This window comes from Camelus bactrianus, chromosome 32, assembly GCF_048773025.1.
Source record: "Camelus bactrianus isolate YW-2024 breed Bactrian camel chromosome 32, ASM4877302v1, whole genome shotgun sequence".
Taxonomy (NCBI): domain Eukaryota; kingdom Metazoa; phylum Chordata; class Mammalia; order Artiodactyla; family Camelidae; genus Camelus; species Camelus bactrianus.
The window spans coordinates 22965824-22990737 of record NC_133570.1 but is presented as its reverse complement, the minus strand read 5'-3'; the positions used below and the strand labels follow the sequence as shown (position 1 = coordinate 22990737).

The 24914-nt window shown below is 60.1% G+C and overlaps 3 protein-coding genes and 1 long non-coding RNA gene across 5 annotated transcripts; 2 read left to right on the top strand and 2 right to left on the bottom strand.

Annotated features, from left to right (window-relative positions):
• Positions 1-266: 266 nt before the first annotated feature.
• LOC123617417 (uncharacterized) lies at positions 267-8680 on the bottom strand. Its single transcript, XR_006725542.2, has 2 exons — positions 8175-8680; positions 267-8067 (listed from the first exon to the last, which is right to left on the bottom strand). It is a non-coding gene; the product is annotated as an uncharacterized LOC123617417 (long non-coding RNA).
• On the top strand, positions 2250-7822 carry LOC141575790 (tubulin alpha-3 chain). Of its 2 annotated transcripts, XM_074356173.1 has the most exons (5): positions 2250-2336; positions 4208-4430; positions 4768-4916; positions 5216-5896; positions 7444-7822. In XM_074356173.1, the coding sequence occupies exons 1-5, from the start codon at positions 2334-2336 to the stop codon at positions 7738-7740; spliced, it is 1353 nt and encodes a 450-aa protein (XP_074212274.1). In that variant the 5' UTR covers positions 2250-2333; the 3' UTR covers positions 7741-7822. The 2 variants fall into 2 exon arrangements, with proteins under 2 accessions (XP_074212274.1, XP_074212273.1); XM_074356172.1 differs by lacking the exon at positions 2250-2336 and having other exon boundaries at positions 4091-4430.
• On the top strand, positions 8343-10675 carry THAP7 (THAP domain containing 7). The gene is made up of 5 exons (XM_010956984.3): positions 8343-8421; positions 8594-8673; positions 9045-9200; positions 9648-9788; positions 9987-10675. Exons 2-5 carry the CDS (start codon positions 8594-8596, stop codon positions 10549-10551), a joined length of 942 nt encoding a protein of 313 aa, XP_010955286.1. The 5' UTR covers positions 8343-8421; the 3' UTR covers positions 10552-10675.
• A 1364-nt stretch (positions 10676-12039) lies between these two features.
• LZTR1 (leucine zipper like post translational regulator 1) lies at positions 12040-24891 on the bottom strand. Its single transcript, XM_074356170.1, has 21 exons — positions 24605-24891; positions 24087-24149; positions 22041-22097; positions 20511-20590; positions 20000-20108; positions 19437-19520; positions 18632-18689; positions 18124-18263; positions 17462-17663; positions 16866-17021; positions 16398-16508; positions 15887-15979; positions 15678-15773; positions 15395-15575; positions 15021-15190; positions 14759-14915; positions 14008-14134; positions 13779-13928; positions 13153-13258; positions 12986-13066; positions 12040-12788 (listed from the first exon to the last, which is right to left on the bottom strand). The coding sequence occupies exons 1-21, from the start codon at positions 24802-24804 to the stop codon at positions 12672-12674; spliced, it is 2538 nt and encodes an 845-aa protein (XP_074212271.1). The 5' UTR covers positions 24805-24891; the 3' UTR covers positions 12040-12671.
• Between the last annotated feature and the right edge of the window lie 23 nt (positions 24892-24914).

Genomic DNA, 24914 nt, shown 5'->3' with positions numbered 1-24914 from the left:
TGAGTCTGCACCGAGTACCCATGTCAACCAGGTGGGAATTCCTACTGAGCCAGCCTGCGTAGTAACTCCACACCTGTGCTAATCCGGGCCTTCCTATGCTCTTACTCATTCATGTAAAACAAACTTGTATTATACGCTGCACATTGAGCTGGGCACGGGGTCAAAGATGCCCAGTCAAGTCCCTGCCCTGGAGACCTCAGGACACAATTAAAATATAAGGTGGTGTGCAACTGTCACTCCCAAAGTCAACTAAAAAGAATGCAAACTGATACAACTATTTATGGAAGGCAATTTGTCATTCTGCACTCAGAGCCCTAAAACAGACTGTCCTTTGATGCAAAGTTCTGATTAATCTTCTCTACAGCAGAGATGCAAAAATAAATTGATGTCCAAAGATGCACAAGAAAATGCTGCTTACAATATTAAAACTGGAAATAACCAAATGCCCCAAAACAGAGGATTAATTAAGATTTGAAACTCTGCCAACATTAAAGATCAAGTGTTCAAAGGACATTCAACAATTAGCAAAAATGCACACAATTTATGGCGTGAAAGGAGAAAACCAGGATAAAAAAATTACATATTTGTCTGGCAGTTCCTCAAAAGGTTAAACATGGAGTTGACCACATGACCCAGCAAGTCCACTCCTAGAGAAACAAAATCAAGTGTCCACACAAAAACTTGTACACATATGTCCATAGCAGCGTTATTCATATTATCTACAAAATGCAAATACCTACCAAGTGATGAATGGATAAATAGAATGAGGTATATCCAAACCATGGAATAGTATTTGACAATAAAAAGGAATGAATTGGGTGATGGAAATGTTTTAAAATCAATAATGGTAATGCTTGCACAACTCTGCAAATATACTAAGAGTAATTGAATTGTATACTTTAAACAGGTGAGTTGTATGGTAAAATTGTTTAACAGAAATAGGGATGAAGTTCTGACACGTGCTACCACAGGAATGAACCTTGGAAACACTGTGAGCAGTGAATGAAGCCAGTCATAAGGACCACATATTGTATGATTCCATTCACGAGATGTTCAGAATTGGCAAATACAGAGACAAAATGTCCGTGAGAGATTGCCTCCAGCTGGGAGATGGGAGGGGCTGGAGATTGACAGCTAAAGGCTGTGGGTTTCTTTGGTGGATAAAAATGTTCTAAAATGGACTGTTGTGGTGGTTGAACAACTCTGTGAATATAGGAAAAAAAATCACTGGATTGTACACCACTTTAAATGGGTGATGTATACGTGAATTATATCTCAAGAAAACTTATCAAAAAATCATATTATTTGGCTCAAAATGTGTTTAAAAATGTATCAACGTATACACTAGGAGAAAAATGAAAAAGATCACCCTCCCCACACACATATTAACAATGACCATCTCTAGGAGGTGGGCTTACGGATTTTTACTTTCATTCCTTTATATTTTTCTGCATTTTTCACACTTCCTACTCTAAGTATGTGTCGCTTTTATACTCGGAAAGATATACAGTATTTAAGAACACGGTGGAATAGGTGGCATGGCGTGGTCGCAGCCCTGGCCAGGACGGGGGCGCTGCACACTGAATCGCGCTCCTCCGACGAGGCCCAGCCACAGTGACCGCACGGAAAGCCAGGACGTAATCAGGGTCGCAGAGGCCCTGAAGGTGGGGCCCCGGCCCCGCAGGATTAGCGCCCTCGGAAGCGCGGGCTCGGTCAGCCGAGTGAACCCGGAAGGGGCCGACCCTCCGAGGGGACGGTCACCTCCAGAGACCAGGGTCCCAGCCTCGAAGAGCCCTTCCCGCCGCTGCACCCCCTCCCCGCGCCCCTAGAAGCCAAGGAAAGCCAGCCCGGCCATCCTCACGGGATGGTCCGCCCTCCACAGTGGGCACTGCGCGGCCCAGCCCTGGGATGGGGCCGGGGCTCCGCCCTACCCAGCTCCCTGTAGCGGGCGGTGTAAACCAGGCGGCCAAGCCCGCGAAGACCCGATAGGGAGCGGGGTCCCGGGCCAGCAGCACTAGGTGGTGAGCGCCCTGCGGCCGCGCTGACCTGAGGGCAGGGGTTGCGCGGGAGCTCCAGGCTGCACTCCACTCTGCGCGACCCACGACCTCGCAGCCATCCCGCCAAGCCCACATCCAATCAGAACGCACCACTCTCCGCGGGTCGCGTGTCGGCCAATCGGGAGTGGGGTTCTGGGCCTCGGCCCACCCCACGGCATCCGGGACCAATGGTCGCCGGCGGCGAGTGGGCGGAGCGCGCGGCGAGCCGGCGGCGGCGGCGGCAGTTAAGCATTAGCAGCGGTTGAGGTTGGAGCGGCGGCGGCGACTGAACTCACCATGGTACGGCCGGCGGACGGGGAACCAGAGGGCCAGGGGGCTGGGGTCCGGGCGAGGGAACCCTCTTGCCGTGGGCGCCCGTCTGATCGCGCAGGTTGGGCAGAGAGACGGGAGAGGAGCCGGGTATAACGAACGTCAGCCGGTGGCCCATCACACCGCTCCGCCAGGGTGTGCGAAGGTCCCGCACGTGGGCCCCGGGCTCGAGGCGGGAGGCGGACTGGTGCCGAGTGACGCTGTCCTTTCCCCCTTTCTCCCCATGCGCGGACCGCGGGAGGCCGGGCCCCCGGGCACCGGTAGGAGAGGCGCGGGGTCGGGGCGCCGAGAGGGCAGGTGGCGGGTCCAGAGCAAGGTTCAGGTAGTTCCTGCAAAGAGAGGTAGAGCTGGCCAAGGAACGTGCACGTGAAGGACCCTGGCGAGGTCGCGGCGGGCTCCTGGCTTCGTGAAGACACCTGCGAGTGCCCTTGCCAAGGTCTTAGACCAGTTCCATCCCACAGACCATCAGGTGGAAGTGGCCTGACAGACCAACTCCCAGCCCCATTTCGTAAATGAAGAAATTGGGGTATTTCCTTGGGTCACAGAACTTGCTCTCATCCTACCTGGCCTGAGCAAGTAATGTCAGGCTGGGGGTCTGGTGAAAAACAGGAGATCTGGATCACATGAGACAAAACAAGCAGTAGGACCTGAAAACGGTGCAGGTGGGGGGATTCCAGAGGACTTCCCAGAGTGCTGAGGACCAAATGCTTGTCACTGGAGGTCTTGCTGGAGCTGGAGGCTTCTTTCTGGGATGACGTGTGGTGACTGAACTCTGATGCCCTGAGAGCTGGTGCATGCGTAACAGAAAACTAGACTTCAAGTTCTCAGGATTGTACGTTAGAGTTTAGGGTGGGTGGGACACCTGGGATATCACTTATCTCCTCTATGTATTTGTAATGATTATGTGTCTAAAATCAAACGAGTGACTAGTGACTATGGACTTACGTTCCTGGCAGAAAAAAGATGGTACATTCGAAACACATGCTTGGAGGAGAATCTTTAAGATACTACTGATAAAAGTAGAAGGTACAGCAGGGTTTAAGAAAACCACCAAAGGACAGTTCAGTAGCCCAGTACTTATGGTGTCTGGGAAACATTAACTCCTAGGCTTGAAGGCAGGAGGGAGGGAGCAGTTACTAGAAGTTGAAAGAGTAGCTTTATCAAGACCCTGACTGATGAAAGGTCTGTGCTCCGGTAAATGGACTCAAGCAGCCACGGCAGTCTGGGAGAGGGCACAGGGAGCAGCGCCCCAACCACACCTTCCTCTAAACTCCCTGACTCTTGCTGCTGCCTGGTGCAGGCTGAAGCAACCAGAAGCAGGAGGCAAGTCCACTTGGATCAGTCTCTCAGAGCACGGAGCTGGACAGAGAACAGAGGACAGACCTAGAGCTGGAGATGGAGCTCACACACCGTGACCACCCTGCCTGGGCCATGGTCCCCCTGTCCCAGGCCACTCTCCCTTTCCTGACTCTCCTACCTCTTACCGCACCCTGTAGTCAGCTCACAATCAAAAGCTGCTGTATTCTGCAGAGAATTACTCCAACTAGCTGTGACGTGGCGTTTACTATTGACATTACATGGCTTCCAAGTTTTAAAATAACCTGATTTTTGCACAGTAGCGAACACTTAGGTTTGGAGCTAACTCTGGCCCCCGTTATCAGCCAGAGAGGTTTAGAACAAGGAGTTTCACAGGGACAAGGGGTCACTTAAGGCTCCTGGGAAATATGGTTTGCGAACACCCTGGACAGCCTGAGGCACAGACCAACACGATTATGTTGTCACGCCCCATGGTGACAACTGCCAGGGAGAAGGGAGCCTCATGTACATGTTCTGCTTCCCAGCGCGAGTGCATCTCTATCCACGTGGGGCAGGCGGGCGTGCAGATCGGCAATGCCTGCTGGGAGCTGTACTGCCTTGAACATGGCATTCAGCCCGACGGCCAGATGCCAAGTGACAAGACCATCGGCGGCGGGGACGACTCCTTCAACACGTTCTTCAGCGAGACTGGGGCTGGCAAGCATGTGCCCAGGGCGGTGTTTGTGGATCTGGAGCCCACTGTGGTCGGTAGGCACTGGGCGCCGGGGGCAGCAGCTCGCCTGTGTGGGTGGGAGAGCCTCCCGAGAGCCCGTGTGCTCCTGTGAATCCCTCTGCAGAGAGGACGCACATACAGGTATGTGCCCGGGGCCGTGTTCAGTGAGAGGCTGAAAGGTTAGGGCTCGAAAAGTGGGGCTCAGGCTCTGAACTGAGGAAGACCTGGTACAGAAAGCAGCTGCTTTGCCTGCAGTAAGATGGGCTGCCGCAGCCCCAAGCAGAGGGGATCGTGTCACAGCAGGGTCCCCGCACCCGCCATCCCTGTGACCTAGCAGGTGTCCTGAGACACTCACACATGTCCTCTCTGCAGATGAAGTACGCACGGGGACCTACAGGCAGCTGTTCCACCCGGAGCAGCTGATCACCGGGAAGGAAGACGCGGCCAATAATTACGCCCGAGGCCACTACACCATCGGCAAGGAGATCGTCGACCTGGTCCTGGACCGGATCCGCAAACTGGTGAGAGCAGCCCTGGGAAGGCTTCCCGGATAGGCCTGGGACGTCCCCCGGGGATGTCACTTGGGCAGAGCCCCGCAGATCCGTGAGTCCAGGGTCTTGCCCAGGGTCTTGCCTTCCAGCGTGGCTGCAGGGCCTCCACGGGTCTCCGGCCCCTCGGTGTACCGCGTGTTCACGGTGGACGGGTCAGACCCGTCCGTGCAGACCTGTGGAGGAAAAGGGCGCGAGACGTGGCTCGCGGGGGGCGGGCGGCTGTGCGGCTATGCGGGCGGCGGCTCACGTCCCTGCTCTGCTCTCCTCAGGCGGACCTGTGCACGGGGCTGCAGGGCTTCCTCATCTTCCACAGCTTTGGGGGCGGCACCGGCTCGGGGTTTGCGTCTCTGCTCATGGAGCGGCTCTCCGTGGACTACGGCAAGAAGTCCAAGCTGGAGTTCGCCATCTACCCGGCCCCCCAGGTCTCCACGGCCGTGGTGGAGCCCTACAACTCCATCCTGACCACGCACACCACGCTGGAGCACTCGGACTGCGCCTTCATGGTGGACAACGAGGCCATCTACGACATCTGCCGGCGCAACCTGGACATCGAGCGGCCCACCTACACCAACCTCAACCGCCTGATCGGGCAGATCGTGTCGTCCATCACGGCCTCCCTGCGCTTCGACGGGGCCCTCAACGTGGACCTGACGGAGTTCCAGACCAACCTGGTGCCCTACCCCCGCATCCACTTCCCCCTGGCCACGTACGCCCCGGTCATCTCGGCCGAGAAGGCCTACCACGAGCAGCTGTCTGTGGCCGAGATCACCAACGCCTGCTTCGAGCCGGCCAACCAGATGGTCAAGTGTGACCCCCGCCACGGCAAGTACATGGCCTGCTGCATGCTGTACCGGGGGGACGTGGTCCCCAAGGACGTCAACGCGGCCATCGCCACCATCAAGACCAAGCGCACCATCCAGTTTGTGGACTGGTGCCCGACCGGATTCAAGGTAGGACCGGGAGGTGGCAAGGGTTCACCTTCCGCGCGCGGCAGACCCTGGGATGGGACGCTGCCCCTTTGCGGAGGGTCCCGTGCCAGGGCAGCCACGCTGGGTTGTAGATGAGTGAGCCAGGGACAATTCACTTCCTGGTGTCTCTTGCATTTCCTTCCTGAGTCATCACACGATGTATCCGTGATGAGCGTATTTTTAACAAATTATCTGGAGGCGTTTCTTGGGTGGTAGAATTAGTGTAGGAAATGTAGGTTGGACTTAGAAATGAGAGATTTTTTCTATGTTTTTTTCTTACAGTAAGAATTTTTCTTATAATAGAAATGTAGCAATTTCCCGGGTGTCTTGATCATTCACGTGGCTATTTGAACCTGGGGTGTTAACTATAAACTGACTGCTAACTCTGAATCCCACTTGGTTCCGGTGGTGTGTAGAAATCACACCCAGTTTAAATGTCCTACGGAGCGTTTGAAAGAGCTGTCATGAATCCTTCTGTGGAGAAATGGCCGCCTTGTAGAGCAGACAGGTGCCCGGGTTGCCTTGGACCCAGCTTGCTCCGCCACCCAGATACCAGATGGAAACCTTCCTCCCACACTTGATTCCCAGACCCTGTCTTCCCTCTGAGGATGGAGCTATCCTTCCTCAAGCCTTGCTCTGCACGCTCCCCTGGCTCAGAGCCTCGCTGCTGCTGGTGGGCCTGCTGCGGTGGGTTCTTAACCAAGGTTTGGTGTCTGGGTTCTCTTCCTCCGGTCCAGGGGTCAGCACAGCTGCCGGGCCAATCACCTGAGTCTGTAAATGAAGTTTCACGTGATCACAGCCACACCCGTTCACTGGCATGTTGTTGTGGCTCTTCTTGTGCGACAGTCACAGTTGAGTAGCTGGGACAGAGACCCCACGGCCCACCAGCCTAGAACGTGTACCTTTACAGACCGTTCGCTGACCCCGTATCTCCTGCCAAAACCTCTGGTCACGTCATCCCTGATCTAAAGCTTGGACTGTCTTCCCCTTGGTCCCAGCACCAGAATCTCCCTCCCTCCTACTTAGCACGCATGGAGGCCACGTCCTGTGGCAGTGGTGGCAGCGTCCTAGGACCTCTGACGTGTGCCTGTCACTGCTGTGCACACACTGTTTGGTGGGAAAGCAGGGCTCCGACCCTCCCCGGTGATCCACCAGTTGTGCTGACTGCGTGGTGGGAACAGCTTCAGCCACAGAACTTAGTCCCCAGCTTGTTGAAGCCTCTGGAGGAAATGAAGAAGCCCAACAAGTGTCCCTTCTCAGAATGAAGACAGCTCTGTCACCTGGGCACCTATCCCATGTCACAGGTGCTGGGACACAGGCCCTCGGGCAGCTTGGGACTGTCAGGTGTCAGGCTCTGGGGCTCCTCTTTCCCTGCTTTCCTGGCCCTGTGCCTGGCACGGCACAGGGCGAACCCAGCCTTCCCCCAGGTCGCCAGCGGGCACCTTCGTGCCGTCTGTTCCCATGAACGCAGCCGCCATTTCTGGGTTTGACGAAGCCTCACGCGGTGCTTTCTTCCCGTTCTCTGGCAGGTGGGCATCAACTACCAGCCCCCCACGGTGGTCCCGGGCGGAGACCTGGCCAAGGTGCAGCGGGCCGTGTGCATGCTGAGCAACACCACCGCCATCGCCGAGGCCTGGGCCCGCCTGGACCACAAGTTCGACCTCATGTACGCGAAGCGCGCCTTCGTGCACTGGTACGTGGGGGAAGGCATGGAGGAGGGCGAGTTCTCGGAGGCCCGGGAGGATCTGGCCGCTCTGGAGAAGGATTACGAAGAAGTCGGCGTGGACTCCGTGGAGGCCGAGGCCGAGGAAGGAGAGGAGTACTGACCGTGAGGCATGGCTGGCGGCCCCGTACCCCGCGACTATAACGTTACAGAATGTATTTACCTATTAAAGTTTCTGTTTGGCACCGTCTGGTCCTGTGCTGCACTTCGCCCTCACTCCCATGCCGATACCAGCCTTCTCCGAGCGGGTTTCTAGGGAAAACACACTTTTCCGCCGACAGAGAAAACGAAGCTCGTCGGTGTTGAGCTGCGGCCTCGCTCCCGGAGTACGGCTCGGCCGGGAACCAGAGAAGCTGTCATGTCTGACGTCCTCAGCGCTCCTCGGAGTCGCGAAGCGGTCTGGACCGGGTCGGCACCGCGTCCACGCTGTCTGGGGAAGGGAGCGCAAAGGAGGTTGGGCGGCCCCGACCCGCTCTGGAGCCGCTGCCCCAAAGTCGGCCTCCCGGCACCCCCACCCGCCCCAGCCGGCGCACGTACCCTTGCTGAAGTTACGCTTGCGGGTTTCGCTGGGCCTCCGCCTCACAGAGCCAGGGTCGTTTCCGACGCAGGCGCTTACGTCCCGGGCGGCCAGCGAGCGTCCAGCCGCCGCGCGGCGCTGACTCGTTCCTTCCGGGGCGCGGCCCGCCCCTCCGGCGAGGTCAGCTCGCTTCCGTGTCTCTATGGTCCCGACTTCCGCCGCGAGTCACACCTCGCGAGATTTCGGCCGTGCAGCAATGGCGAGACCGTGAGTGTCGCTTATAGAGTCGGGAGAACGTGCTGGGACGGGGCTCGGGCGAGATTGGGCCGGAGGAGATCCGCTAGGCCGGGGCCGCCTGGAGCGGGGTGTTGGAGGGGGGGGGCGAGCGCCCTTTGGGCCCGGACAGCCGCCCGCGACCGATCTCCCGCCTCTTCCCTAGATGCCGCGTCACTGCTCCGCCGCCGGCTGCTGCACACGGGACACGCGCGAGACGCGCAACCGCGGCATCTCTTTCCACAGGTCAGCGCGCTTGCGCGCCGGCGCTCGCAGGGTCACGTGCGCATGCGTCTGTCCGGCCCGCCGCGAGGAGCCACGACTGCGCACGCGCCTAGGCGCCAAGCGAGACAGTGGGAGGGTCGCGGTGCTTGAGGGGTGCTTGCTGGGGGCGGTCAGCTGTCCCCGGGCCCGCTGCCCCGACTCCTACCTGTCCGATGTCGCCGAGCAAGTCCCTTTCGCTCTTGAGTCCTCAGTTTCCGCATCTATGCGCGTGCAGGGTACTCGCGTCGTCTAGGGGAGGCATGAGCATTGCCGGCCCTTCCGGTCCAGGACCTTGGGCGGCGCGAGCCCGGGGCCTCAGGTACGCCGAAGCTGACGGGCTTCTGGCCCCGCAGACTTCCGAAGAAGGACAACCCGAGGCGAGGCTTGTGGTTGGCCAACTGCCAGAGGCTGGACCCCAGCGGCCAGGGCTTGTGGGACCCGGCATCCGAGTACATCTATTTCTGCTCCAAACACTTCGAGGAGAACTGCTTTGAGCTGGTGGGAATCAGGTGAGCCTCATGGCAGCCGGCTGTGAGGAGAGGGGGCGGGCATCGGGGCAGTTGCCGGCTATAGAGAGGTTCCTGGAGCGGCAGCCCTGGTTCTCCCCAGCTCGGAGCTTCAGTGTCCACTCACGACAGAGGAGGGGAGTGGGCTCCACCCCTCAGGATCACTGTGCTAGTGGGTGCTCCCCAGAACCCTGCAGGTGCACAAATGAAATCATGTGTCTTGGCTCTGGTGGAGCCTTTGCATACACTCACTCTGAAGAGTCCTGCAGGGAAGAGATTGGTGCATCTCTTAACTTGGTATTCCCCAGACTCACGGTTTGCCCTGTGCCTCCCCAGCTCCCACTGAGCTAGTTGGGGATGGGTTCAGGACCTGTTGGCTCCAAACCCCTGCAGGTGGACCTGGGGCAGCAGCACTTTTTCCCACCTCATACAGACTGCTTTCCCCCACAGTGGGTATCACAGGCTGAAGGAGGGAGCAGTTCCCACCATATTCGAGTCTTTTTCCAAGTTGCGTCGAACGACCAAGACCAAGGGGCACAGTTACTCCTCTGGTCCCCCGGATGTTAGCCGGCTCCGGCGATGCAGGAAACGGTATGTGCTGTGCCTGGGGGCTGCCCCACCCCCCCTCAGGTCTGAGGGATGGGCTTTAAGGGGTCTGCCAGCAGCCTTGCTGGACAGGGTTCTGAGCATGTAGAATGGCTTCAGGGGTGGGGGTCAGCTGGGCTGGTGGAGTGGGGTCATGTACTCCCTAAGCTGGCCTGGCTTGTCAGTCTGTCTGTCTTCCCTCAGCTGCTCGGAGGGCCGAGGGCCCACAACTCCATTTTCTCCGCCTCCCCCTGCTGACGTCACCTGCTTCCCGGTGGAAGAGGCCTCGGCCCCTGCGGCTTTGCCTGCCTCCCCCTCTGGGAGGCTGGAGCCTGGCCTCAGCAGCCCCTTCTCAGACCTACTAGGACCCCTGGGTGCCCAGGCAGACGAAGCAGGCTGCAGCACCCAGCCCTCACCCGAGCGGGAGCCAGAGCGGCAGCCATCCCCTCTAGAGCCACGACCCGTCTCCCCCTCGGCCTACATGCTGCGCCTCCCACCGCCCGCTGGAGCCTACATCCAGAGTGAGCACAGCTACCAGGTGGGCAGCGCCTTGCTCTGGAAGCGGCGGGCTGAGGCCGCACTGGATGCCCTGGACAAGGCCCAGCGCCAGCTGCAGGCCTGCAAGCGGCGGGAGCAGCGGCTGAGGCTGCGGCTGACCAAGCTGCAGCAGGAGCGGGCACGGGAGAAGCGGGCGCAGGCGGATGCCCGCCAGACTCTGAAGGACCATGTGCAGGACTTCGCCATGCAGCTGAGCAGCAGCATGGTTTGAGCGAGGGGCTGCCCGCCAGGGCTCTGGCCTCCTTCTGCATCAGAATCCACCTGGAGAGGGACCTGATCTGAGCTTGTCCACTGGACCTGCCAGATGCCATAATAAAGTGGATTCTAGAAAGAGACCCTGCTTTCTGGCTCTATTGGGGACTAGAACCCTTCTCACTGGTTCTAGGCCCTTTCCCCTAGAGGAATCAGACCTTGGAGTCCAGGTTTGGCTGTGAAGAGCAGGAAGCCCAGCTCTTGGCCACAACTCCCCAGGCATCTCTGTGCCACAGAGGGTTCTCTGAGAGACATGTGCTGTGCATGGAGGTCGAGGGCAAGGCCGGACACCCTTTCCTGGGTTCCGAAACAGCCTGGCCTCAGCCTGCTGGCCTCTTTGAAAACACTTAGAAAACCCAGGCTAGACTCAGGTCCTTTTCAGGGACATAACAGGCTTCTGTCCCCAGACCCAGTATGCCCAGCAGTCAGACCTGACAGTCAGAGCCCCAGCTGCTGGGCAGCCCCCTACTCACAACCAGGCCGGTCTCATCCGAAAAACGGCTGAGAACGTTGATCACTGACCTGGGGCTGCTGTGCTGGGCAGGTAGTGCGGGTTCCACAGTGACCTTCCTGGTCCCTGGAGGTCTGGGGTGAACGTGTGGGGAGCAGAGGAATAGGCACATGGGCAGCAGTCCTGGCCTCAACCTGTGTCCTCACTTTCCTTCACTTCAGCTGGAACGTGGACAGCCTCCCTGCACCTGTGATCTGTAGCTTAGCCACACCTGTTCCCTGCTACAGGGCCTCGGCCCCAAGAGCACAGCTGATTTTCCAGTTCTGGAAGTGTTTCCACTGTGTCATGAAATTTGCTTGGCCCTTGGAGTGCAACTTTTATTCACATTGTGCCTGGGAGAGTCAAATGGCACTCAATAGGAGGCAGATGCGGATAGCAGAGGGTCCAGGTGGTTCCCAAGCCTGCAAGCCAGTGGAGGCACATCTTGCCCCACCCTTTCCTCGTTTTCTGGTGGCCTGCAGGCAGGCTTCCCTTGCCCAAGGGTCTACCTGCTCATGGTCCCCAGGGCTCTTAGCAAGGCCTGAGGAGTGGCAGGTGCCACAGTTGTGCAGGCTCAACTGGAGGCCGAGAAGAGAGTTCATGTTTTCCCAAAGTGGCATTGTGTAAGCCAGGCCCGAACGGTTCAGGGAAGGAGTCGGCTTGTCCTCAAGAGTCCTAGCCCAGACAGGAGCCTACAGTGGAGTGTGCAAGCAGGGTTCACCACAGGGGCCAGGAGAGCCCCCTGGGAGTGGAACAGCACCATGCCAGCCTGTATTGTTCCCACCAGCCCTTCCCCTGCATGACTGGGCCACCCTGGGTGGGGGCAGGGGCGAGGGGCTACAGGCACAGAGAACCAGGCAAGACTGCTGATCCCAGCACCCAGGCCCCCAGCCAGGCCTAGGCTCTGGGAGGACAGAGGGCCACAACCCACCAGTGGGGACTGCACGGTGAGCTCTGTGTAGGTAGCATTGCTGTGGCTTTAATAGAGGCAATCCTGTGACAATAAATACTTAGGGACAGGCGGGGACTGGGGGTGCATCTCTTCTGTCTTCCTGGTGCAGCCTGGGGCCCTGATGCACACACAGGCAGATGGGATCCTGCAGGGCCTGCAGATACCCAGCCCAGTCCTGAGTGACACTTCATGGGTGGGGAGCTGACCTCAGGGCCCTTCACCCCAAAATTCATCTTCAGTCAGACTCCCATCTGCCCATCAGTGTTTCCCATGCACAAGTTCCAGGTGGCAGGAGGTCCCCTTGGGTCCCTACCAGGTGGGGGACACAAAGCCGGCTCCCTGTTGGGCTCATCTCTCCCCCACCAGGCCCTGGCCAGGATCCGTCCTGCTGGGTCCTCTTTGCTGAGCCCTGGCTCCCCACCCCCACCCCAGAGAGGGTGCCATTCTGGGGGCCTCCTTCCCTCTCTGCTTCCTGTGGGACCAGTGTCTTCAGCAGTAAGGTGGGACATTTGCAGCTCCCTGTCTCATGTACCCCTCAGCTCTCTGTGGGGGCCCTGGGCACCCACAGGCCTGAGTGTCGCCAGAAGTCTCCGCGGTGGCGTGGGTGGGATGGGTGAGGCCAGTACCATGTGGGCCCTCATATGTCGGCACCGAGCTCTGCACACTGCTTGTCGGAGATGTGGGAGGCCAGGGAGTCAATGATGTCCAGCAGCAGCTGCTGACTCAGCGAGCGCAGTGTGGGCAGCTTGGAGACCTGCAGGAGGCAACCGGGGCCAGAAGGATGGAACCAGGTTCATGCCAGGGTGGGCTGGCTCCCAGGACAGGGTGGGGCGTGGCCAGTGGGGGACAGCTCTGCTTAGGTATCCCCAGGGCCCCCTGCTGCCATGGCCACGGCGACGGGGGGTGGGCCCTGAGAAGAGGGGCGGGCCGGGGGACAGGGTGGGGCCTGACCTTGGTGAACTGGTGCACGATGATGTGTAGGCAGTGCCGCTTCATGTCCAGCGCCTGCGTCTTGTCTGCCGCCTCCAGGATCTGGAACGGCAGGCCCTGAGTGCTGCTCCCCACCCCCACCCCTGACCCGGCGCAGCTGCAGGCAGCCCAGGCACCAAGCGAGCTACCTGCAGCACGTTCTGCACCGTGACATTCATCTCCAGGTTCTGCTTGCAGTAGGCCTGCAGTCGGTTGTTGTAGAAGCCGTAATAGTAGGGGGCCGCGAACAGGTAGCTGGGGGCTGGTTAAGGAGCTGCCACCAGGGGAGCTCTCCCCACACCTGCCCTCCTCCCCCAGGAGAACCACACCTCTGGGACAGAGAAAACCTGAGCCACAGCTGCCTTGTCCCGCCCCCCATCACCACCGGGACGGCTGGGGCTCAGATCCATGCAGGACCCTGGCTGCTCTCTACACGGGCTTGGAACCACGCAGGGTCCAAGGCCCCATTCAAGGTCCAAAGAAAACCACAGAATCCTCTCCTCAGGAAAGCACCCTCACACACATTTGCAGAGCTCAGAGTTTCAGACCCCACAGAAGTGACGTGTCCAGGAATCATTCACTCAGAGCAGTGACTGACCCCTTCCTCTGAACACCTCTGTCCCTCCTGGCTGCAGACCCCTCAGTGCCAGCCAGCTAACTGCTTCAGGGAACCCGGGAGAGACTGGGCACCCGAGAATCCTCTAGAAATTGACGCCTTTGGGGAGGCCCCAAAGCCACCCCAGGAGTGACCCAGGAGCCCCGGAGGTGAGGATGCAGCGAGTCCTCGGGCGGCATGTTGACCTCGCCGTAGTAGATGTAGCGCAGCATGGACTCGAAGGCCTGCCTGCTGGGCACCATCTCCCCGATGGAGATGTTCACCTGGCCATCCTCGGGCATGAAGGACCGGAACATGGCCTCAAAGTAGCTGCAGACAGGCTGGCCCTCAGCAAGGTACCCACACCCGGCCCACCCACCCACCAGCCCACCAGCCACAGGCCACCCACCTGGAGCGGGCGGCCAGGATGGCCTTGTGGGCTGGCCGCGGGTGCCCATCCAGCAGTAGCGTGATGTCACAGAAGTCTGCTCCCGCGCCCTCCAGGTACGCCTTCATATCCTGGATCAGAGACGTGCCTGGGGGTGTGGAGGGACCCTGAGCAGATGCCTCCGCCCCCAGAGGTCCCTGAGCCAGAGGATGGCTTCTGACTCAGGACCCGGGACCCCAGGCCACCGCCTCTTGTATATCTGCCCGAGTTGCCCCTGAACCAACCTCCCCTCTGGCCCTTGAAGCACTGCCAGGCCCCGTTCTCCCCTCAGCCCCAAACACGGCCTCAGTCCTGCACCCCCTCATCCCAGAGTCTGACCATCCCCGGAGTCAGCCCCCTGAGCCCTCCCCCATGCTTGTGCTGGAGCTTGTGGCCAGTATGCCCTGTGTGCTTGCCCGGAAGCCAGGGGCTGAAGGAAGCCATGCAGTCCCTTCCTGGGCTGGGCAGACAGGACAGGGAGGTGCCAAGCGATGAGGGCTGTGCTCACCCCTCACGAAGCCCCCAACGTGGGCCCACCTGGAACAGAAGCTGCTCGCTTGCTGCAGACCCAGGAGATGCAGCCCTCAGCGCTTAGCCTGCTGCACGCAGCTCTGACCTGCCTGCCTGCGCTGAGCTGCCTACTGTCATACCCTGTGCCTTGTGCCTGACAAGAGCCTCCCCTCAAGCTGACCGCCCCCAGCCCAGTGCTCTAGGGACAGGGTGGGCTCCCTACCGATGTCCACAGGCTGGTCCGAGGGGCTGCGGGGAGGTGGCTGCTGCTTCCGCCGCACGATCTCCACGATCAGAGGGGACGACAGGCGCTCGAATTCCTTCATCATGATCACCTGGTTGAAGTGCGACTCCTTCACCACGAAGTTCAGGCAGTGCTCCTGGGACAGACGGGCAGCAGGCTTGGGGTCAGGCCTCGCCCCAACCCCCGACCCCCAGACCAGGCAGCAGCAGGGGGCAGGCTGCGGCATGACCCTGCCACGCACCTTGAGCTGGCCGAGCTGCAGCCGGGCGGCGCTCTCACACACAACCAGCACGTTCTGCAGGTCCACGGAGGCCTCGATGTACTGGCGGCACAGCTGCTCCAGGCGGCACAGCTGAAAGCTTAGCGCCAGCTTGTACACATCCATGATGAGCAGCACGTCCTCCACGTGGCCTGCGTCCAAGAGCCCCTGAGCCTCCGGGCTGCAGCCGGTGTGGGGCACAGGCCCCAGCTCCCCCCACAAAAAGGCAGCGGCTGGGCCACATGCGGGTGGTGGCAGCCTGAGACCCAGGCTGCCCCCTACCAGGTAGGGCTGCCAGTGCCCTGGTAGGGCTGTCCCACCTGCCCCTCCTCCACCCCCCACTGCCCAAGGCCGACCTTTCCGAGGGTACTTGATCTTGTCTGTGTAGAGGAACTGCATGAGCACCTCGAAGGGCCGGGCCTCGGCCTCACGGATGGCTACGCGCAGCAGAGGCGGCCGGACCCCACCCACGGCCACACCAGGACCCTCCCTGGGCACAGCACCGGGACCCTCCCTGCCTGCCTCTTCCTCCAGCTTCTGTGGGGAGAGGAAGGGGTGCTTGAGGACACCTCACAGAAGCTACTGCCTGGGTTGTGGGAGGGGTTGTGGGAGGGGTTGGGGGAGAGGGTGGCCTGTCACCTGAGTCAGCCGCTCCCGAGCCTGCACAATCTTCCTGCGGAGCCAGCGGCTCCGTGCGGTGACAATAGCCACATGGCCCTGCACGCACTCCTCCTTCTGCAGTGAGGGTGACACCTTGGTGGAGTGTACAGGACCCTCATCCTGGGTGCAGGGGCCCGGGGACTCCAGGGACTGGTGGGCAGCCAACCGGGCACAGGAAGGGCACCTACCTCACCCAGCACGAACTCCACGTCACAAAACTGGCGGCTCTCCCACAGCCTCCCATAGTCTTCGTGCAGCGTGCACTTAGGGTAACAGGAGAACTGCAGGCAGACGCCCCACTGTCGGCCCAGCTCTGCCCTCTCCTCCGCGAGCGGGTGCCCTCCAAACACCAGTGGCTACCCAGCCCAGCCCCCTCCACTGAGCACTGGGAGCCCGCCCTCCCCCGCCCAGCACTCAGGTTCCTCAAACTGCCCTGGGCCTAGAGGCCCACAGCCCAGCCCAGCCCCCTGGGAGAGGCTGCTCTGCCACCCACCCTGGGCCGACCCCGCTGTCCACGCTGGCCTGTGAGCCCTCCTACAACCTGTACATCTGCCTGCTGCGAGCCCCACCCCAACCCCGGGCCGTCCCAACCCCATCCCCGTGTCCCATCGGCATCCCCACTGTCTCCGCCCCACCCCAGGCCGGCCCCGCCCCAACCTGGCTGTCTCTGCCCCAACCCAGGCCGGCCTGATAGCCCACCTGGAACCTGTACATCTCCCCGCTGCGGATGTTGTTGTCCACAGTGCCCCCGAAGATGTACATGGCGTCGGAGATCACAGCCGCCGCGTGGAAGAGCCTCCCACTGGGCAGCTGCGGAGAGCCAGGACAAGTTGGGAGGCTGGGATGGGTGGGCAGGGTCTCCAGCCATGGGGCTGGTGAGGCCTGGCGCTGGCCAGGCTGTGAGCAAGGACGTGGCCCAAGGGCCTGGAAGGAGGGGCCAGAGGGCAGGACCTCAGGCAGAACAGTGGGGGTGGGGGAGGTGGGGCCTGTGGACCCACAGGGTGACAGTGGGTATTGGGTGTCACGAGCTGCACTCATGTGGCCCGGCCAGCAGGGCTCAGGCTCCTGGCCTGGCCTCACTTGCTGTGTGACCGTTGGGCCTCCACCTCCCCATCAGAAGACTGGCTTCAGGGGGTGAGGGGTGCTCAGGAGGGAGCCGACCCTCACCTCGGAGGCCGGCGGGGTGGGCTGCCTGGTGGTGGTGCTGCCAAAGTCCAGGCCAAAGACATCCCGGGACTTCTTGCAGCTGCCTCGCTCCTCGGAGCCCAGAGCAGGCGCCTCCTCAGAAGTAGATGCTCGCTCTGGCACCTCGGCCCCACCGACCTGGTGGGGAGACATGCAGCCTTCCTCAGCAAGGGCAGGGCAGGAGGCTGTTCCTGCCCAAGATGGGGACGGGTGCTATGGGGACAGTGTGGGGGGAGGAGTCACACAACGAGGGCGCTCTCAGCACGGCCGAGATGGGAGCTGGGCCGAGGTCAAGGTGTGCCTCCTGGGAGAATGTCCCGTGCTCAGTGCACACGGGATGGGCAGTGGAGTGTGAGCCTGCAGGTGGCAAGGTGGGAACATGCCAGAGGGGCCCCGGGCCAGGGTCCAGCCAGGGCAGGTGTCCAGGGCTGACAGTTCCAGGCATCCTGGCCTTGCTCCTGCTGGCTGTCAGGAGCCCTGGGAGCCCCCAGAGGCTGTAAGGAGCCTGGGGGTGGGAGGAGCAGGCAGGTCTGCACCCCTGGCCCTGGACCCACCCACATGTGCCCCAACACGCTCACCTCACTGTCCGAACTGGGTTGGATGACCTCCCAGGTCTGGAAGTCCACATCGTAGCAGTGCAGCTCGTTGGGGAGCGTGTTGTCAGCCGCACCACCAAACACATAGAGGTGGCGATCAAAGGCCACCATGGTATGCCCATAGCGCCGCTGTGGGGGCGGTGGGGAGCCCCGGAGCAGGTGTTCAGTGGGGATGCGTGTCCACCTGTGAGGCGTGTGGACGCTGCGTGTGAACCAGCACCAGAGTAGGGGCTCCTGGTTGCCTGCAGCCTCCACCTGGGCTCTAAGCCCTCTCCACGGCCCTGTGGGCCCAGCTGGAAGTGCTCTGTGCCCCTCGCCCCATTCCACTCTGGCACCAGCTCTGCCTGGCTCCACAAAGCCCACCATAGGGTCTTGCCTGAGCCCCTGCACCCCCCCCGCCAGCCACAGAGCAGACGTCTGACCGGTGAGGCAATTGCCTGAAGGGGTGGTTGGCTGTCTCCACACTGGGGCCAAGGGGGCTGCCCAGGCCCCCAGATGCTGGACTGCAGCCGCCCCTGAGGGGCCTTCGGGGCTCTGGCCCAGGCTGCATGAGGGCCTCTCCCAGCCCTCTCTGCGGGGGCTGCCTGGCCAGCTCCTGGCATAGGCATGGGGTGCTGACCAGGGAGCTCCACCAGGGCACTCACGTTTTGTCCTTGAACTCAAACTGGAAGAGGTTGTTGGTTATCTTGGCCCCGCTCTGCCCTGAGAAGACGAACATCCGGTCCCGGCACACAGCGGCCGGGAAGTTGCAGCAGGAGGGGGGGATCTCGCCGCTCTGGGCCACCTGCGGGAGGGGAGGTATGGAGGCTGCTCTCACTCCTGAAACCTCTGTGAGTGAGGGTTCACAGGCCCTTTTCTGCTAAGCGGCTTAAGGCCCCACCTGAATGGGCCCAGTTTTGACCAGTTGGGGCCGAAGTCCTCACTACAGGGCAGATGGGGCAGCAGTGGGGCAGCTCGCCTGGAGACGGCAGCAGGCAGGACACGAACAGCAAGCCGCCCCTGCTGCGTTCAGAGGCGGGGGTGGTCCCCCAGCTGCATCGGTCACCCGTGTCATCCCGGGCGGTCAGCGGGAGAGCCTGGCCAAGGCTGAGGCTGGGCTATGACAAGGGAACAAAGCTGCCCTCCTCGCCTCCACGGCCCCGCGCCCCTCACCTCCTCCCAGCACGTGAGCTCCCGGTCCTGGAGGCCAATTGTCCACATGTCGTTCAACCTGTGTGAGGACAGAGAGGTCAGGACCCCACAGCCAGGCTGGCGGTCAGGGTGGCCCTGGGCCCAGCCAGGAGGGATGGCTCCAGGAGGACCACACTCCACGGAGGTGGGGCTTCAGCTGGGGGACTGCATTGAGTCCTCACATCGCCTGCGTGGACGAGTGGCCTCACCATGACATGGGGAGCAGCAGTGGGGACCGCTCGCTCAGCTGACTCCAGGCCAGGGGAGGACTTCATAGAAACCACCACCTCTGGCACTGCAGCATGGGGGCCTCCTATGCTCTGAGCTTTGGGGAATGAGCACACACTATTTTTGTAACCAGAAAAGCAAAGCCAATTTCCCACAGCAAGGAGAAGGCCTATGAGGGCAGGAACTCTGTGCCGCCCTCCATGGGGTGCGGCCAGCTCTGAGCCCCGCTGCTGCCACATCCCGCCCACTCAGCCCCTCAGGGTCACCGCCCACTGACCCTGCCACTCTGGGTCCCCAGCCCCAATGACACCCAGCTGTGGGGCCCAGCATGTCCTCAGACAGCTACACAGATGTGAGCCAGGCTCACCCTGGGGAGATGCCTCAGGGATGCCAGGACTTCTGACTTCTGCAGGGGTCAGTTGGCAGGGGCCGTGCCATCTTCCTGTTCCCCCAGCCCTGTGCACACAGCCACCCTCCCAAGAAACCCCTGGCCCAAGCCCCACTCCCTGTGGTAGGATGGCCAGTCTGTGCCTCAGTGCACTCGCAGGCCACCACATACCTGGCGTTGCCATCGTAGCCAGCAAAGATCCACAGCTTGTCACTGTACACTGTGGCACCATGGGCCGACCTAGCGACCGGCAGCCTGGAGCATGAGGAGGGGTGAGCGGTGAGCCCCCAGCACACACCTGAGCCTCACAGCCCCAGGAGGCCTGGGCAGGGGCCACAGCCTGGCCAGCCCGCTGGGAATAAGGGACAGCACCAGAGGCCAGGGCAGCTGGACGAGGATTCCCACGTTCAAGGGCACAGAGCCCCCTCCCAGCTCCCACCCAGTATCAAGGGGTGCTGGCAAAGCAGGCCAGAGACACGCTCATCAACAGGAACTTTGGTCCCTTCTACTCTCGGAAAGGAGGGATCTGAGAGCTGGGGGGAGGCTCAGACTGGAGCAGGTGGGAGTTGCCACCAGCTCCCAGCTCTGGCCACTGTGCTGTGCGCCCGGGACTCTCTCCTCTGGGCCTCAGGCTCGCCATCTGTAATTCTCCAGGGGCTGATTCAGGCCCACTGCCTCCCAGGACCCAGAGGGGCTGCTGGCATAACCCCAGAGGTCTCAGCAAAAACTCTCACCGTCCTTCAATTTTCCATTCTGTCCACTGTCCAGTTGCAAACTTGTATTCAAAGAGGTCATTTTTATTCTTCAAGTTAGAATTGGAATAAATGTCCCCTGTGTAGCCCCCTGTAAAGAGAGTGAGAAGCCGTCACACCCAAAAGCAGCAATTCAGCCTTCAAAGCCCAGGAGGTGGGGGCAGAATCAGGCCTCGGTTACAATGTACTCTGGGGCCCCTCCAAGCTAGGGGAGCACCTCGTGCCTGCTTGCCTCTGCACGAGGCTCTGGGGACAGATGGGCAGAACCCTGTTCCTTGCTCCTGGTTGGGAGGGGAACCGCCTCCTGGCACAGCTAGAGACAGACAGCTCCACCCCAGGGAGATCAGGCTGGTCAGGGAGACCCAGCACAGGAGCTCAGAGGACTCAGGCAGAAAAAGCTGACGGTGCAGAGAGCACAAGCACAGCAAGTGACCAAGGCTGGAAGGGTGGAAGGGAGGGCAGCACAGCTTCAGGCCGGGAGGGAACAGCTCACCAAAGACGAACATGCTGCTGCCATGGACGACGGCCGAGTGGTGGTAGCGGGGGGCGGGAGGGGTCCCGGTAGTGAACGCCCTGGTGGGGGGACAAGGGGCAGTAGTTGTCAGCAGGGCAGCCCCCACCACCCACAAACTTCCTTTTACTTTTGCATTTTGAAGGTAATACCTGTTTCATCACAGAAACCCTTTAAAAATTGCCAATATGGAAAAAAAAGAGAAAACCAGCCAGCACAACATATATAATCCCTTTGCAGAAACCACCATCCACACCTTGAAGGCCCTCATTCTCCCATGCAATGTTTACCCCTCTGAGTAATTTTTAATGGAATCACGTGGTAGGTATTTTGGAATCTGCTCTTTCCGTGGGTCTCTGCTGCTCTGGAATCGTCCACATCTGATCCCCACAGCTGCTCCATGTTCTGCAGCTCGGGGCTCCACATGTTTTATTTATGGAATTAAAAACCCATTTATACTGCTTTCCCAGGGCTGCTCCTTTCAGAGTTTTATACTTAAGCAATTCTTGTAAACAAGGTACTAGGGATTGGAGGTACCCAGGACCTCATGCGTGATATGAACTCTACCACTGACCTATACCCCACCCCCACCATACATAAGCAATTTTTAACAAAGAGTTATAAAGTCTTGAGTGTGAGTGATTTTTAAACTAATCTGCAACTCTTGGCCATACTGTAAAATCACATGTGAGAGAAACATATAAACGTCCACAGCAACCCCAGCACCACCCGGGTGTCGGGGCAGACGCTGGGCAGTGGGCCCGGCTTGGCAGCTGTGGGTCCTGGACCTGGGCATCCTTCTCCATCACAGAGGGGCAGTGAGTCCCCACCCCAGGGGGCTGCACCCAGAGCTGCGGCAGAGCCCGGTGCAAGGGCAGCCAGAACAGCTCAGGAGGAAGCCCAACATCTCTGGATCCTGGGATACTTATCTCCCCTCAGCTGTGAGCCACTCCCAGATGGGAGCTGGGCTGGACCAGATGGGCACAAATCCACCACGCTCAGCGAGAGCAGGCGTCTCACTCAAGGCTGCACAGCTGGGGAGGGTGGCCAGGACTGGCAGGCTGCCCACTGCCCATGTGGGGTCTCCTGGCAGAAGATGGGCTCCCCGGGGCAGGGAGGGGAGGGGAGGCACTACTGCCAGCCTCTGGACAGCCCCCTGCAGCAGCAGACTCCATCCTGGAAGGCCCCAGCAGCTGGTGGCCGCCCTGGCTGGTGAGGCAGGCCTGGTGACTGATGGGCTCTCCTGAGGCAGAAGCTAAGGACTCACAACCAGATCAAACAGATCCCCTTATATAACAGGACTCAGGCTAACCACTCTCAGCTGTGGACTGGAAAAGACAGCCAAGAAAGAGAAGGACTTGCTGAGCAGCTCTGGGAGAGGCGGCCCCCGGATGTGGTCATCTCCTCCTTGAAGTCCCTCTGGCTTTCCCAGAGCAGGACTCAGCTGGCAGTCAGGCCCCAGCCTGGTGCTCTGCGCCTGCAGAAGGAGGGGCTGGAGCCGGGGACACCCACCTGCACCAGGAGCAGTCCTTCACGTCGAACCGAAGAAGGTCATTGAGCATTGTCTTCCTGAAAAACAGCCAGGGACCCGGGAGATGGACGCTGCAGCCCAGGGGTGCGGGCAGCTGTTTGGGGGACTCAGCCAGGACCAGGCAACCAGCTGATGCCCAACGGACCACAGAGGTGACCCCAAAGGAAGCTCCCCAGCTGGTGGGGGACCTGGGCCTGCCATGTAGGCAGGATCAGCAGGCCTGGGGTCAGGACACAAGCATGATCCTAGGCATCTCATACCTCACCCCAGGCTCCAGAATCCCCACCCACATTCCCGCTGGTGTGCCCCGACCCCCCTTCTCTGAGGCTATGTCCATGTGTTAGGGGAGGCCCCTGCCCCTCTCTCTCTCTTCCTGCCACCTCTTTATGGCAAAGCCAACGAATTCACTACATTAAAGACACAATAAAGTGGAAAGCAAATGCACCAGCCATCACATCACTGAACAAGACCCGCGTGTTACCACCCAGCCCTTGTCAGTAAGACAGAAGAAGGGCATGGACCCAACAGGAGCCCAGCATCCCTGCACCCGGGCCTCACTCAGTCTCTGCCTCCAAGAAATAGCCTGGGTGATAAAAGAGCCCGCCTGAGGCCACACAGCCAGGCACCCGGGACCTGAGAAGCAGAGGTATGACTGTAGTCCTCCCCTCTCCCATTTGCACCCATCTCCCACCCCCACGTCACCCCACCCCCGCTGAGCTACAGGAGGCCGTCTCTCTCTGTACCCAGTTGGTCTTTACAAAGTTGCAACTAGAATGAGACAAATTGTCATCCTGTTTCTTAGTGTCACATTGTAGAAGCAATGTTTCTGCTTCTTGCTACACAGCTGCCATATCAAGTCCACCTGCTGCAGAACAGTCCTGGGGATGTTCCCACCTCCTGCCCTGTGCTGGACACCAGGACTTTTCTGGTTTGGGGGATTCTGGTTAAGGCTGCGGTAAACATCTGTGGGCAGATGCCTCTTCTTGATTTCATTCCTTCCCTTAGAGTGGCAAACATTTACTGAATTGTCTAGGTGCTGAGATACAGGTCTAGCCCTGGCTGAGGAGACAGGTAATAAACAGCATCTGTGGGCTCTGGGGACCAATGGAGCCACTAAGAGGTGCAGAAGGGAAGGGGAGGGCTGCTGGCTGGTCCAGTTGGTCCAGGTGTTGGGGGAAAGCCTCACTCACAGATTTAGAGGGCCAGGAAAAGTGGGAAATAGGGAACAGCCAGCATAAGGGCCTGACTGGAAGGATGCATGGTACATTCTGAACACAGCTAGGCAGAGGTGTGGCCCAGCAGGACTGAAGGGAAGGATGAGTGATGTGCAAACACCACATCCTCAGGGTCAGGGACCCTCCTGTCCTGAGCCCCTCAGCCTGCACTCACTGACCCTCAGGAACACCCTGTAAAAGCAGAACATGGGACCATCCCTCTCTACAGAGAAGACAAGGGTGCGGTTGGTGCCATTAAGCCGCCTGCCCAAAGCCACAAAGATGTAACCTGAACTGAGCCTTGTCTGTCCAGGAGGCCACGCTTCAGACCCACAACCAGCAGGCTCCCACCAAAGAAAACCAGCCAGAGTTTAACTGGGAACCATTCATGGAATGGAGATGTGCCCACCCACCGAAAGTTGGGTCGTTGCCAGGAAAAGTGATAAGCCAGGAATTTACAGCAACACAGGAAAACCGTTATGAAAGTGAAAAATGTGGGAAATAGATAAATCAGTATCCCCCATACTTTCTCAACTACAACATGAACATGTGTATGAGGCCTAGAGGGGAGGGGCAGCAGCCAGGGCGTGTGTGGATGTGCTTCTGTCAACGCTGTGTGCTCTCACTCAGAATGAGAGGGATGTTTCTGCATCCTGAGTATGTGTTACCCCCTGGATGTGGTGCTGAGAACCCTGAGCACCGGGAATCTCAGACTGGGAAACTGAGGCTGAGCGCTTAGCTAACACCTGGAAAGACACTAGAGGAGCTGCAGAGGCCACCATGCTTCTCCCTCCCTGATCCAGACACACTCACCCGTTGTCTCCACCAAATACATAGATGGCATCTTTATAGGCCACCACTGTGTGCTTGCTACGCCTGGAAAGAGAGGGGTGGGTGGCAGTGAGGCCAGGACACTCCAGCGGGCACCCAAGGAATGAGACTGGCACTGGGGCTACTACACAGGTCAGATAACACCTCTCAAATGCCAAGGTCAATGAAGACCCCTAAATTCCACCAATATCCCCAAAGAACTGCATGTGGGGACCCCTGACACTCCCACCGCACTGCAGATCACCTGGGACCCACAAACACAACTTAACTCTCATACCCTGTCCTGGGCCACCCCACTCCGGGATTCCCTCGGAAGTCCCTCTCCTGCCCTGGACATCGACCTGGACCTCCCTCCCCAGCCCCCGCCACCATACACACACACATTTATTACCAGGTCCCGCCCCAGGACATCACGGCCCGGCCTCCTCCCTGCGCCCCGCCTGGGACTCCCTCCGACACCCCCTCCCCAGGGCCCCTAGGACCCCCGCGCCCCGCCGTACCGGGCCCCCACGAACTCGTCGCAGGGCGGGAGGCGCCGCCAACGATGCACTGTCTCAAAGGGCCCGAAGTTTAGCGTCAGGTACTCAACACTGTCCGAGCAGCTGTGGTCAAAGTCCACGCTCGGGGCCACCTTGGACCGCGCGCCGCCAGCCAGGGCCCCGGCCCCGATCGGGACCCCCGCGCCACCCGGCCCAGCCATGCCGGGTCCGCGCCCGATGGGCCACCGGGTCCGTGGGACGTTCGGCCACCGCCCCGGGCCGCCCCCGCGGGACTACATTTCCCGGCGATCCCTGTGCCGACGGCGCCGCA